Source organism: Gymnoscopelus microlampas (assembly GCF_963454915.1).
Source record: "Gymnoscopelus microlampas genome assembly, chromosome: 2".
Taxonomy (NCBI): domain Eukaryota; kingdom Metazoa; phylum Chordata; class Actinopteri; order Myctophiformes; family Myctophidae; genus Gymnoscopelus; species Gymnoscopelus microlampas.
The window spans coordinates 4008902-4021468 of record NC_139939.1 but is presented as its reverse complement, the minus strand read 5'-3'; the positions used below and the strand labels follow the sequence as shown (position 1 = coordinate 4021468).

General features: G+C 39.3%; 1 protein-coding gene and 1 pseudogene across 2 annotated transcripts in view; one reads left to right on the top strand and one right to left on the bottom strand.

Moving 5' to 3' along the window:
- The window catches only part of LOC311036533, a 102968-nt pseudogene that overhangs the window by 41701 nt on the left and 48700 nt on the right, over nt 1-12567 (bottom strand). The window lies entirely within an intron of this gene.
- On the top strand, nt 6413-10959 carry LOC311063834 (E3 ubiquitin-protein ligase pellino homolog 1-like; the record flags this gene model as incomplete). Its single annotated transcript, XM_084083443.1, has 6 exons — nt 6413-6900; nt 7281-7410; nt 8504-8605; nt 8888-9064; nt 9463-9645; nt 10795-10959. The coding sequence occupies 6 exons, from the start codon at nt 6413-6415 to the stop codon at nt 10957-10959; spliced, it is 1245 nt and encodes a 414-aa protein (XP_083939569.1).

Genomic DNA, 12567 nt, shown 5'->3' with positions numbered 1-12567 from the left:
TATCCCACCAATGAACTAGTAGTGTGGTTTTAATCAACATAAATGTAATGCACATGGAACATTTATACTGCAATACAGACAACGATGTGCTACTTTAGCATTACAGACAACGACGTGCTACGTTTAGCATTACAGACAACGACGTGCTACGTTTAGCATTACAGACAACAACGTGCTACGTTAGCTTAACTTAGCTCAGTGAAACCCCTACAAACACTAAGAACGTTGTTCATTCCTCACAATACATAAAGCACAGAGTGCAGGTCTGGCATAACACCATCTGTATCCATCGGATCACATTGAGCTCATATAATTACCTGAAACAGGGGAGTAATATATATATATATATATATATATATATATATATATATATATATATATATATATATATATATATATATATATATATATATAAAGAAGAAACAATACACGTCTTCTCTCATTCACAGGTTGTATATTGAATGGAGGACGTGGGCTGTGGCTCCCCCTACAGGCCTAGGCTACTCAGGCATGAGCAATCGATCCCAGCGCGCAGGTCATCGACAGACAATACTAGCTGATTTAGAAATACTATGCAATTATATATTCAATCAAATCACTCTATTACAGTCACAATAACCTACCTGACATGGCGGAGACCTGTGCTCCGGGAGCACTTTTTCTAGTTTGCTCTGATTTTGGTTTGCTTCTTTCCAATGTGTCAGGTAGATTTATGTATGCTGTGTTTGGTCTCTCTCTCCCTCTCTCTCTCTCTCTCTCTCTCTCTCTCTCTCTCTCTCTCTCTCTCTCTCTCTCTCTCTCTCTCTCTCTCTCTCTCTCTCTCTCTCTCTCTCTGTGACACTTCAAGCTAATTCTGGTTGTCGTCAGTGGTCCTTGAGGGGGTTCAGGAACATTTATTAATATAGCATCAGAATCATTGTAACCACTTTAACTCTATTTTATACCTCAGCTGTTTGAAAATAGCCAATCTGTTTTTCTTTTCTTTTTTTCCTTCCTTCCTTTCTTCTTCTTTTTTTCTCCTTTTTTTCTTACAAAAGTTGGATCACCGTCCATATATACATATGTATATATATATATATATATATATATATATATATATATATATATATATATATATATATATATATATATATATATATATATATATATATATGCATGCATGCACACACACACTGTATATTGTGAGATAAATAAATATTCAATTAATCAAGTTAATTATAGGACACTGTTCTGAATACTGCTATCTGTATCTCAGTTTCAAACAGCCAGATTGAATCAACTGAAACCCCTTTCATCAGGCTGCATTGTAAAAGGACTGTGAATCAGACCTTTGTACTGTCAGTACTGCATCATCAAACATCATCAAACGAGGTCAAACGAGACATGCACTTTGTCTGGAGGCTATCAAAAAACAGAACAACATAAATATGTATAAATATAATATTAAATAACTCAACTCATACCCTTTTTGACCCAGGAAAAAACTATTAATTTTATTTTTCGTTCTTTCTTTTCCCCTTTTTCTTCCTCCTGTATTTATTCAGGGAAGCCCATTGAGAGCAAGGTCTCTTTTTCAATGACGCCCTGATTTCAGCATGAAAACAAGTACAGTTATAAAATGCAATACATATAATGAAAAACAATAACAAACTACATTAAACAAACCACATATGCTAATAAATATAGGGTTACATGAAACAGGTGCAGTCACTATGTAATGTGTCCTCAAGAAGCACCCTGACTGTAAAATATAATACAATGTTGCTTTCTACGAACTGCGAGATCAAATACAATGATGGGTGTGAAAACCATCGAGGCTTCAGCATGGAGAGTGAAGCATGCATGTATACCTTTTAGAGTATGAATACCTGTAGAGGGATTCGTGTTGGGAGACCTAGTGAATAACTTTTTGTTTTGTCGGAGTTCAAGACAAGCTTATGATTAATTACAGCCAATTGAAACAAGAGCATTCTACAAATTTGCAGGGGCCGTTTCAAGAGTTGGACCAATGATGATTGAAATTCTTTATTAGGCATACAGTATTAGGCCAATACTGCATACAATTGTGTCGTCCACGTAATATTGGACATCACAGTGCAGGGAGGGGAGTGCAGTATGATTAACCCTAAATGTAACCCTGTGGGACACGTAACAATTAACTCATTCACTACCTGAATTGTTTCTGGCCGCGTTTGCCCACTGCCAAGATATTTCATTGAAAAAAAAAAGTACTCAGGAGCCGAGATACAGAATTTTTAAGTTTAAAGTTAACAAGGAAAGTGGATGGGAGTCTAGATCTTCGAAAAATTCATATCTCCTTGGTCTTTGGGTGAAATTTGATTTTCAAAAGTGTCAAAATGTCATTCAGTATAACTGTCTGGGCTAAAATACGTCAAAAGTATTGAAATCCATCCTAAAGGAAAAAGTTAACACCCATGGCATAATTGTGGTAGTTTTTAAAGCAATATTGTACCCAGAAAATGAATCAACTTTGTCCAAATAGGATAAATTTAAATAACAGAAAAAAGTTAAAAGACCATAGCAGCTTTTTTGTACATGCTCTTAGCTGATGTTTCTATGAGTGCTTTCAGCATGTTTGGCTGACATCTAAATAACATTATGTAATAATTTGCTGAACATTACAAAGGAATATTTTAAAGATGTAAAATAAGGTGATATTTGTAGGTTAAAACAGAAAAAAAAAGGTTGTTTGTTAAAAAGTTTAAACTATATTCTGATAATCATTGATATAGTGTCTGTTCAGAATTGTTATCCTCAACCAAAAAAGTGTTTTCTGTTTAGCTGGAGAGACCCCGTACTGAAAAAAAACAATGATTACTAGGGAATATAGGTTTTAACAAAACATTATATCACTTTGTTGTGTCTTATTATGTTGGTGTGAAATTTTACAACTAGTAGGCAAAGGCAAAAAGGACCAGAAGTTTGTAACTTGAAAGCAGAGTTAGTGTCGAAGTGTCCTTGAGCAAGACGCTGAACCCCTAATTGCTCCCGATGAGCAGGTTGGTGCCTTTTATGGTTTCCTCCGCCATTGGTGTATGCATGTGTTTGTGAATGGGTGAATGTAATGCACAATCTATGTAAAGAGCTTTGGATAAAAGCACTATATAAATGCACCATTTTACCATTTTATTTAACCCGGTCATGTATGGCCTGACGTGGATTAGAAGTTGATGTTTATGGTGTTTCAGCTAAGCTATGTGTGCTAATAACACAATGTGAATTCGAACAGTGCACATGTCAATGTGCGTGATAGTGCTATGGAAATGATATCCAAAGTGTGTGTAAGCCAAGTTAGTGTAGCCAGCCGCTAGAGATGCAATAGCCTGCAGGGCTGTAACCATGATGACAGATCCCATAGGCTGAACTCTGAATCTCTGGTGTTTACACAAAAACGCTAATAAACAGCTTTTGGGAAAGTGAAAAACATGCTTTGTCACTGTCTGCATGTGCTAATGGTCAATGCCTGTGTGCAAGTTCAGATCAATTGCTCAACCCACTGAGGAGAACCATGCGGAACAGAGTGTGTAACTGAAGGACAAAGAATACCTTATTTATATGTAGGATAAATAAGTGAGAAATACAATCAAAATACAATTTGCAGTATTTAAAATAGGTTCATCAGATTTCAATAACAATCATGAATAGGATAGCAACTTTATGTGAATTATTTGTAACTCTTACTTTGATAGGATTTTGTTTTTGTTTTAGTCTTATCATACACAGTGTGTGTGTGTGTGTGTGTGTGTGTGTGTGTGTGTGTGTGTGTGTGTGTGTGTCTGTCTGTCTGTCTGTCTGTCTGTCTGTCTGTCTGTCTGTCTGTCTGTCTGTCTGTCTGTCTGTCTGTCTGTCTGTCTGTCTGTCTGTGTGTGTGTGTGTAAGTGCGTGCGTGCGTGCGTGCGTGCGTGCGTGTGTGTCAGGACTGCATTTATATAGTTCACTGAACTTGATTGATATTGCCTACTGGAACCGTGCACAAAAGGTTATACACTGATTGGTCTAATAAGGAATTATACACTAACATGGGTAAAAACCTGACCTCTGGCCTGGTGTAAAATAAGACAGCTAAAATAAATCTAGCAGACACATTGGAACGAAACAACCCAAAATCTGAGACTGCTATTTGACCCTAAACAGAGAATACACAGCAGCAGAATACCTGAGCACTGTGACCGGCCCAAAACTAAGCAAAGCCTTGACTATATAGACTCAGTGAACAAAGTCTTGTGATCGAGAAAGGCCGCCATAGGCAGAGCTTGCTCCCAAGAGAAGACGAAGCTACGCTTTCTAACCACTTACCCACTGTACCAAGACATCAGAGACACATACTTTCCACAGATTACTATCACCATGATCTATGACCAAAAAAAAAACTCCTATATCTGCTGGGTGAAGTACAACAATGTGCAAACACAGCAGCAAGATGTGTGAGCTGCTGTGACAGAACAACCAACCTATGGACTAATAATCATTGTGTGTATTTCTGTTCTGTCTGCACAACGAGTGATCTAGATATACTGAAATACTGTAAATACAAACAGAGCAACTATCGTTAAATACGTAATAAAATTGTGCTGCTATTTGTCACAGAGGTTTTCTACAAAGTGAAGGGAATGCAAAACATTGAATTTGATTTGATTTGATCTTTATTTATCTTGAACAATTTAAAAGTACAGAAGACTCCATACATCATCATCACAATTTCAAAACATGTGTTCAAGAAGGGACAGAAAGAAGCAGCAAATGCTTATCTAGTCCGGCCCCCTTCTTACCATGACAAATAACCTATTGTAAAACAATATTTAATACAAATTGATATAAAATGAGTACACAATGTACATATAATACATATAAATTGATCCTACTAAAAGTAATAAAAGATCATATAAAGTAAAGAAAATAGTCAATTAAAAAAACAATTCATATAAAGCAAATAATCATAGTAACTTATTAAATCAGTAAATCAGTATAAAATGATCTGACCATAATGTAGTATAAATGACTGCTTATAGCATCGCTTGAACTGTTTAACATTTCTGCAGTTTTTGATACTTATGTCAAGATTATTCAAAAGATTAATACCTGATATTGAAATGCACATTTGTTTCAGTGTTGAATAATTATAATTATTGATGCCTTTGTTTCAAACGTTTTTCCCAAGCTAACTTTTCCTACGTGGATGCATAACTTTTTCTGACTTTTTCAGATGCACAATGTGTTTGGTTTTGTAAGATCGTTTTCTATAAGTTGTGTTTACACATTTATTTATTATTATTAATTGTACCTACGTTGTTTTTTATGGTTTTGTTCCAATTTTGCTTTGGCAAAATAAACATGTTTTCACCTCCCAATGAAGCCACTTTGAATTGAAATTAATTGAATTGATTTGAATTGAGAGAGAGAGAGAGAGAGAGAGAGAGAGAGAGAGAGAGAGAGAGAGAGAGAGAGAGAGAGAGAGAGAGAATCTGCTGAAAAGGTTTTTGATCAGGATGTAAAGAACTGTAAATGATTGAATCGAAGAGAAAGAGAGAGCAGCACATACAGTATAAATAGCACATCATGAACCTCAGTTAGGACATTGAGGCTTGAGGACTTGACCGAACGGAGGAGCTGTTATAATTACTACAAAACTTACTTTTGAGAAGCTGTTAGTTTCTTCTACCCAGCCATTGTTGGATATCCTACACAAGATCAAGTCAAGTAAGTAAGGCAAATTGTCTTGGATTTCCTTTTGTCTTTTAAGTTAGTTGTTTTCTTTAACATTTTCAACATTGCTTGTTTAGTCTGCCTCCAATCTTCGGTTTATATACTTCATTCCAATAATTCTATGTTTTTCGGGGTGAAGTCTAACAAGATATTACAGAGTGCTTATTACAGAGTGCTTATTGCACCCCCACCAACGTCCCTCTGAAGGAGTCTTCCGCTATGGGAGAGCTCCCCACCAACGTCCCTCTGAAGGAGTCTTCCGCTATGGGAGAGCTCCCCACCAACGTCCCTCTGAAGGAGTCTATGAAGGAACTATGTATCCTACTGTATTTATTTCAGATCTTGTACATGTACATGTATTGTTGTGTATGTTGTGTATGTTGTGTATGTCCGGCCTCATGGGGAAAATGTTGGGTGGTTGGGGAGGACTGGGGAGGGGTGGATGGGAGTTGTTGGGAGAAAATATAAAACCGAAGAGTTGTTTTAATTTTTGCAAATTTGAATACAATGTCATGTCTACTCTTTGAATACATTTTGCTTAAAAAAAAAAAAGAAAAAAAGGGAGGATGTCTCATTTTGGAATGAAACCTAACATGTGTTTTTCTTGTGATGTCTGCAGGTTAAGTGGGGCGTAAAGCACAGCAACAACCACTAGACTTTGAAGCAGGTGACAGAGGAGTGTTTCGCTATGGGAGAGCCCTGCACCAACGTCCCTCTGAAGGAGTCTTCTGCTATGGGAGAGCCCTGCACCAACCTCCCTCTGAAGGAGTCTTCCGCTATGGTAGAGCCCCCCACCAACGTCCCTCTGAAGGAGTCTTCTGCTATGGGAGAGCCCTGCACCAACCTCCCTCTGAAGGAGTCTTCCGCTATGGTAGAGCCCCCCACCAACGTCCCTCTGAAGGAGTCTTCCGCTATGGGAGAGCCCTGCACCAACGTCCCTCTGAAGGAGTCTTCCGCTATGGGAGAGCTCCCCACCAACGTCCCTCTGAAGGAGTCTTCCGCTATGGGAGAGCTCCCCACCAACGTCCCTCTGAAGGAGTCTTCTGCTATGGTAGAGCCCTGCACCAACATCCCTCTGAAGGAGTCTTCCGCTATAGGAGAGCCCGGCACCAACGTCCCTCTGAAGGAGTCTTCCGCTATGCAGCCAGTCAAATATGGGGAGCTCATTGTCCTGGGGTATGAAACGTAAAAGTATCAATATTCATCAAATTGATCATGTTCACACTGCGGCCATGTCGCTCGTCATTAGAAATTAACAAATAATGTATGTACATCATAATCTGGCCAAGTTGATGTAATGATTATTTTATTTCGCCATGATGCATGTATTAAAAGTAAAAGACAGCATATCTCTACACTAGATAAGGCATTAGTGGATTATTTACAACAAATAATGTTACGAATAGCATACATAAAGGATTTCTATAAAAATGAAGCTACATGTTACTGCACTGTCCACGTGTTGTTTGCGGTTTTAAAGATCTGAACAGAAGCTCATTGCAAGCCTGCTTTATTAACCACAGTGTTCCCACCACTGTTTCATCTTCTCTTCACAGGTACAATGGCCACCTGCCCAACAGGGACGAGGCCAGGACGAAAAGCCCCTTCGCATTGTACCAGAGACCCAACGCCAATGGTGTGAAACCAAGCACTGTACACATGGACTGTAATCCACATGCAGCTAAGGTACAATGAGTGGTGGAAGAAGTACTCAGATGTGAAAAAGTAACAATACCACTGTCACTGTGTAAAAAAGTTCAAGTAATGTTCCTATACAGTCAAAATCTTACTCAAGTCAAAGTTCAAAAGTATGCCTCTATATGCCTCTGAATCAGGAACTGAAATACTCCAATAAACTAAAAGTACCTCAAAATGCACTTAAGTACAGTACTTGACTAAAGGTACGTAGTTACTTTCCGCTACTGTCTACAATCCACTGTAAAATCCCCAGTGTTTATTACAAATGTGAGTGTACACAATGGAAACAAATATGGTTCCATTGGTTAATCTCAGAGTTAAAGACAGGGTTCATTTGGTTCCTAACTATAATTTACCTGGACCCCCTGGAACGGTAAGCGCCTTCCATTCCGACATCTCGCTATTCCGACTAGTGGCTTCCGTGTGCGGTTAGGGTTAGGGTTAGGGTTAGGTATAGGGTTCGTTAACGTCGGAAAGGCGACATGTAACCCCTGGAACCCCCCCAAGGACCCCTGGGAAAGCAGCAAACTCAACTAAGTACCACATGGCATTAGAAAATAACATGTGGTTTCCAGTGGTTGAGGTAGTAAGACAATAGCATTTACTAGATGTAATTAGGCACATTTTTGTAGTATTTACTCAAGTATTTATTTGTAATTATGGATACTTATGACTTTGACTCCACTCCACTGTTACTAATTATTCACTTGAGCTCTATTTAAAATATATTGAAAATAGCAGATCTGAAGTACATGTTCACAACCTTGTGAGCTTGTAGATCTGCTAATTTCATTATTATTGACTTTATTTTCCTGGAAATTTGTTTTGGTAAATGTCTAAATATCAATACAGCAATGCCTTGATATTAAAATGAAAATGTACATTTGATTTAATGTCTTCTTTTGAAGTGTTTTTTTTTTACAAGCGTGCACTTTTGAGTACTCAATGCATGTGTTTACTCCATTACTTTAACTCAATTACAAATTTGAGAGCAACTTTCACTTGTAGTTGAGTAATCTATGCTTTGACTCAATTACTGAGGTTGAGTCCTTCTAACAGTGAACTTCTCTGTGTTCCATAGGCTATCAGCAGCATGGACCAGCACACCGTATCCTACACTCTCTCCCAAGCCACCACGGTCGTGGTTGAATACGCTCCTGACAGCAATACGGACATGTTTCAGGTCTGTAGGATCCATTATGCACTAACATTAAGAGCCCTGTCCCTGGTCGCGGTTACACTGTTTTATTTTTTGTTGGAAAGAAAGAGACTTGTCTTTCCACCGAGGCATCGTTTGTTTGTTTCTCTCTCCTGATTGGGGCATAAGGGGGTTAAGTGTGTCGCCACCCTCCTATAATGAGTAACTATAATGACATGTCCTAAATAGGAAAACTAGGGTGATAATACAGTGGATGTCAATAAGCTGTGAGTAATGTGAAACCCCTTGTGTGTTTCTTTATATTAGATCGGGCGTTCCAGGGAGAGTCCCATTGACTTTGTGGTGACGAAAACAGTGTCAGACAAGTCGATTCAGGGTAAAATCTCACGCTTCGCCTGCCGCATCATCTTCCAGAGGAGCCCGCCCTACACCGCGCGCATCTACGCCGCCGGCTACGACTCCTCCAAGAACATCTTCCTGGGTGTAGGTTATGAAATGTCAAATTAAATTGTGTCTGTGTGACTGTGCAGGGCGTAGCTGAAAAAGAGCACTTGTGCTCAGCATAATAAAGGTAAAGAAGAAACAAATACAGGGATACATAACTTGTTTGATTTATTGGTCAATCCATTATGAACAAAATGCATGCAAAATGAATACCTCGGAAATAGGCAATCACAGCACATCACAATGTGATGTGTTGTGAGTTTCTAGATCTGCTGCCTTTGAAAAAGAGTTTGTTACTTTTACTTTGTTACTAGAAGTATACATATTTTGATACCAATACTTTTGTACTTTCACTCAAGTAACATTTTTAATACAGGACTTATACGTATTTTACGGTATCACTGCTTTTGCTCACCACTGCCTTCCTCCCCCCACAGGTGAATGCAGTTAAATGGGAGACGCCTGATGGTGAGATGGACGGACTGACCACCAACGGCGTGCTGGTGAAGCACCCGCTCCATGGCTTCACTCAGGACTCCAAGCCCGGCCCGTGGAGGGAGATCTCGGTGTGCGGCAACGTCTTCACCCTCCGGGAGACCAACTCTGAACGGGGGAAGATGGTGAGGATTGTATACAGTCTTTACATGTACTCAACAAACAATGTACACGTGCACATAAAAAAAAAGAAGACTAAAAACTGTATTTGGCATATTATTTATGTATAATCAGGCAAGGTTGTGCGAAAACAAAGTGTGAAATACATTACGGAAATCAGAGGGTCACACAAACTGACGTTTTGATGATTTAGCGCAAGGCATTTCTCCCTTTGTTTCATACATAAATATACATGACCCTGGTAGAAGGGTCACATCATAATAGAAGTGTTGCTCTACTCACTGATGTAAATAAATGACATGACACAGACATGATGAGTTTGTCTGAACGTAGCCTACAGTATACTGCAGATGATAATAGGTTACAAATGTGTAAATTTAGATGAATCTTGTAGGCCTGTGCTGAACGTGAAATGAAAAGAAGCTTGTTGCTTGGTGGGTGGCGTGTGCCCGAATCACTGTGGGCAAACGCACAATATGCAAAACGCTTCAGAGGAAATCAGAATGGGACATTTCAACAGGAATATTGTCATGAAAATAAGCTTTTCAGTGTAGAGTAGTGTGTATATTTAGCATCATTTTTAGATGGTTTGTCAGGTGGCAATCACCCACTGAGCATTTTTCGGGCTATTGATAGTTTTTTCAACGTCTATTCTTAGCCTAGACGTTGAACAAACTTTCACTGTTAAGGTCCTTGCACACTGGTGCGTTTTCAGGGCGAATTTCGGAGCAAGTAAAAAAAAAAAGAATCAACCTCACGTTATGTCAATCACGCTTGCACACTGCCGCCAAATATTTCGTCCGTATTTATTTTTTTCGGACCAGGGTCGATCATTTGCGTTTTCCGCAGCTGTCTTTGCCTTTTGAGCAGTGTTGTGTCCCTCCTGAGCCACCATACTTGTTTTGATTCCACCATGTCGGCTGACAAGTTGATTCATCTCGTCTGTATGTTTCATGTTTTGTCCTCTTAGCCTTTCTCTCTACCCTCCTCCCCCAAACACATGGCACTCAATTTACACTCATGAATTCAAAGGACCACAAAATAGAAATAAACTCTCAATCTTTTTTTGTTATCCTTTTGACGAATATGTACACATCTATGTTTATCAGGTTATGCATCCTTACCAATTCTTATCTTCTCATATTTCCGTCCAGGTGGACGGTGAGTCTCAGGAACTGGTGGACGGCTCGCTGATAGACCTGTGTGGTGTGACCCTCCTGTGGCGCACGGCCGAGGGCCTGGCGCGGATGCCCACCATCGAACACCTGGATGCCCTGTGCAAGGATCTGCCCCAGGGCCGCACGGCAGTCTTCAAGTAAAAGGCTTTTCCCCTGTATGAATCCTCATGTGTTTCTTCAAATCACCCATCTAACCAAAACCTTTACCACATACTGTACAATTCAAAGGCTTTTCCCATGTATGAGTCCTCATATGTGTCTTCAAATGACCCATCAAACAAAAGCCTTGCCACAAAATGTACAAGTAAAGGTCTTTTCCCCTGGTTGAGTCCTCATGTGACGTTTCAACATACACATATAACCGAAGCCTTCACCACAAACTGTACAGGAATGGCTTTTCCCCCAAGAGTACTCATGTGTTACTTTAGATAGGACTTGTCATAAAGGCTTTTGCTACAAACTGTACAAGTACATTCCCCTGTATGAATCATTGTGTCTGTTCAGATGTCCCTTTTGATTAAACATTATGCCACACTCTGTACAACTAAACATCCACTTGTTTTGTCTTGTGTGATTTCAATGTGTTTAAAGCTCACTGATCTTCCCTGGTCTCGAAAAATATGCATTAATTCTCACTCCAACGAGCATCAGACTGATGTGTCTAGTATGCCAAGAGAATGTAAGCTAATTTGATGAAGAGTTGCAATTTGAAACACTACCATCAGTGAATGTATGACTGAAATGATGGAGACCATGTGTGAAGCCAAACAAAATTAGTAAATGGCAGTTACAATCAAGCAAACCCCCCCCCCCCCCTCTCAGATCCCAGAGCAACCAGTAGAACTGAATTAAAAGCTGTTTGATATGATCAAACTAAAAATATATTTAAAAATATTTTCCTTAGCTGTGGATAAGTCACCACTGATAATTCTCACTTAAAGGTTCAAGTTTCCAAATGGACTTTCTTGTTACATCAAGCTTGTGTACAGGAGTAAAAGTTATTTTTGTTAAGCTTCTTCAGATAATGGAGCAGCATAAGTAATAAGGTCCCTACACATCTGAGTCCCCTACTCTATCCTGTGGTGTTTCCCAGGGCTCTGTTTTAGGTCCTATCCTGTTTGCTCTGTACTTGCTCCCTGTAGTACTCAGTATTGGCAGTGTCAAAGGCAGATATGATGCTATGATCGAATCATGTGTATAACAGAGTAGTATAAATCTGTCACCTATGACACTGTTTTGCTGTCATGTCTCCATGGCAACCAATAAGGCAATGCAAGGACAGTCTGAGTGTTTTCAGTAACGGAAGGGTTGAATCAAAGCTGCTGTTAATGTTCCCCTTCTGTAACCCATTCCTCACTATCCTATAGCTTTGTTTGTACGACCCATTAGACCCCTACCCAGGCCTCCACATTATCACACTAATGTACTCCAACTCTGGTTGTGTGTGACAACCTATCACATGTGTTGTTTATCTGATGAAAGTCAACAGACCAAATTGTGCAATACTGATGACTGATATTGGATGAAAATCATGCACATCTTTTTCTTTTTCTTTTCTTTTTCCTTTATTTATTCAGGGAAAGGCTGTTGATCACATGACTATAGAGATACTGTGGACCGATTTGCGTGATTTTGGAGAGAATCTGAAGGAGTAATATCCAAAAATGTGTTTTACATAAGTCGGCCTCCTGGTGGCGCTATAAAAAGCAGATGCGAAAAATGCAGGGCAGATGTTTTTCCTTGGCTCTT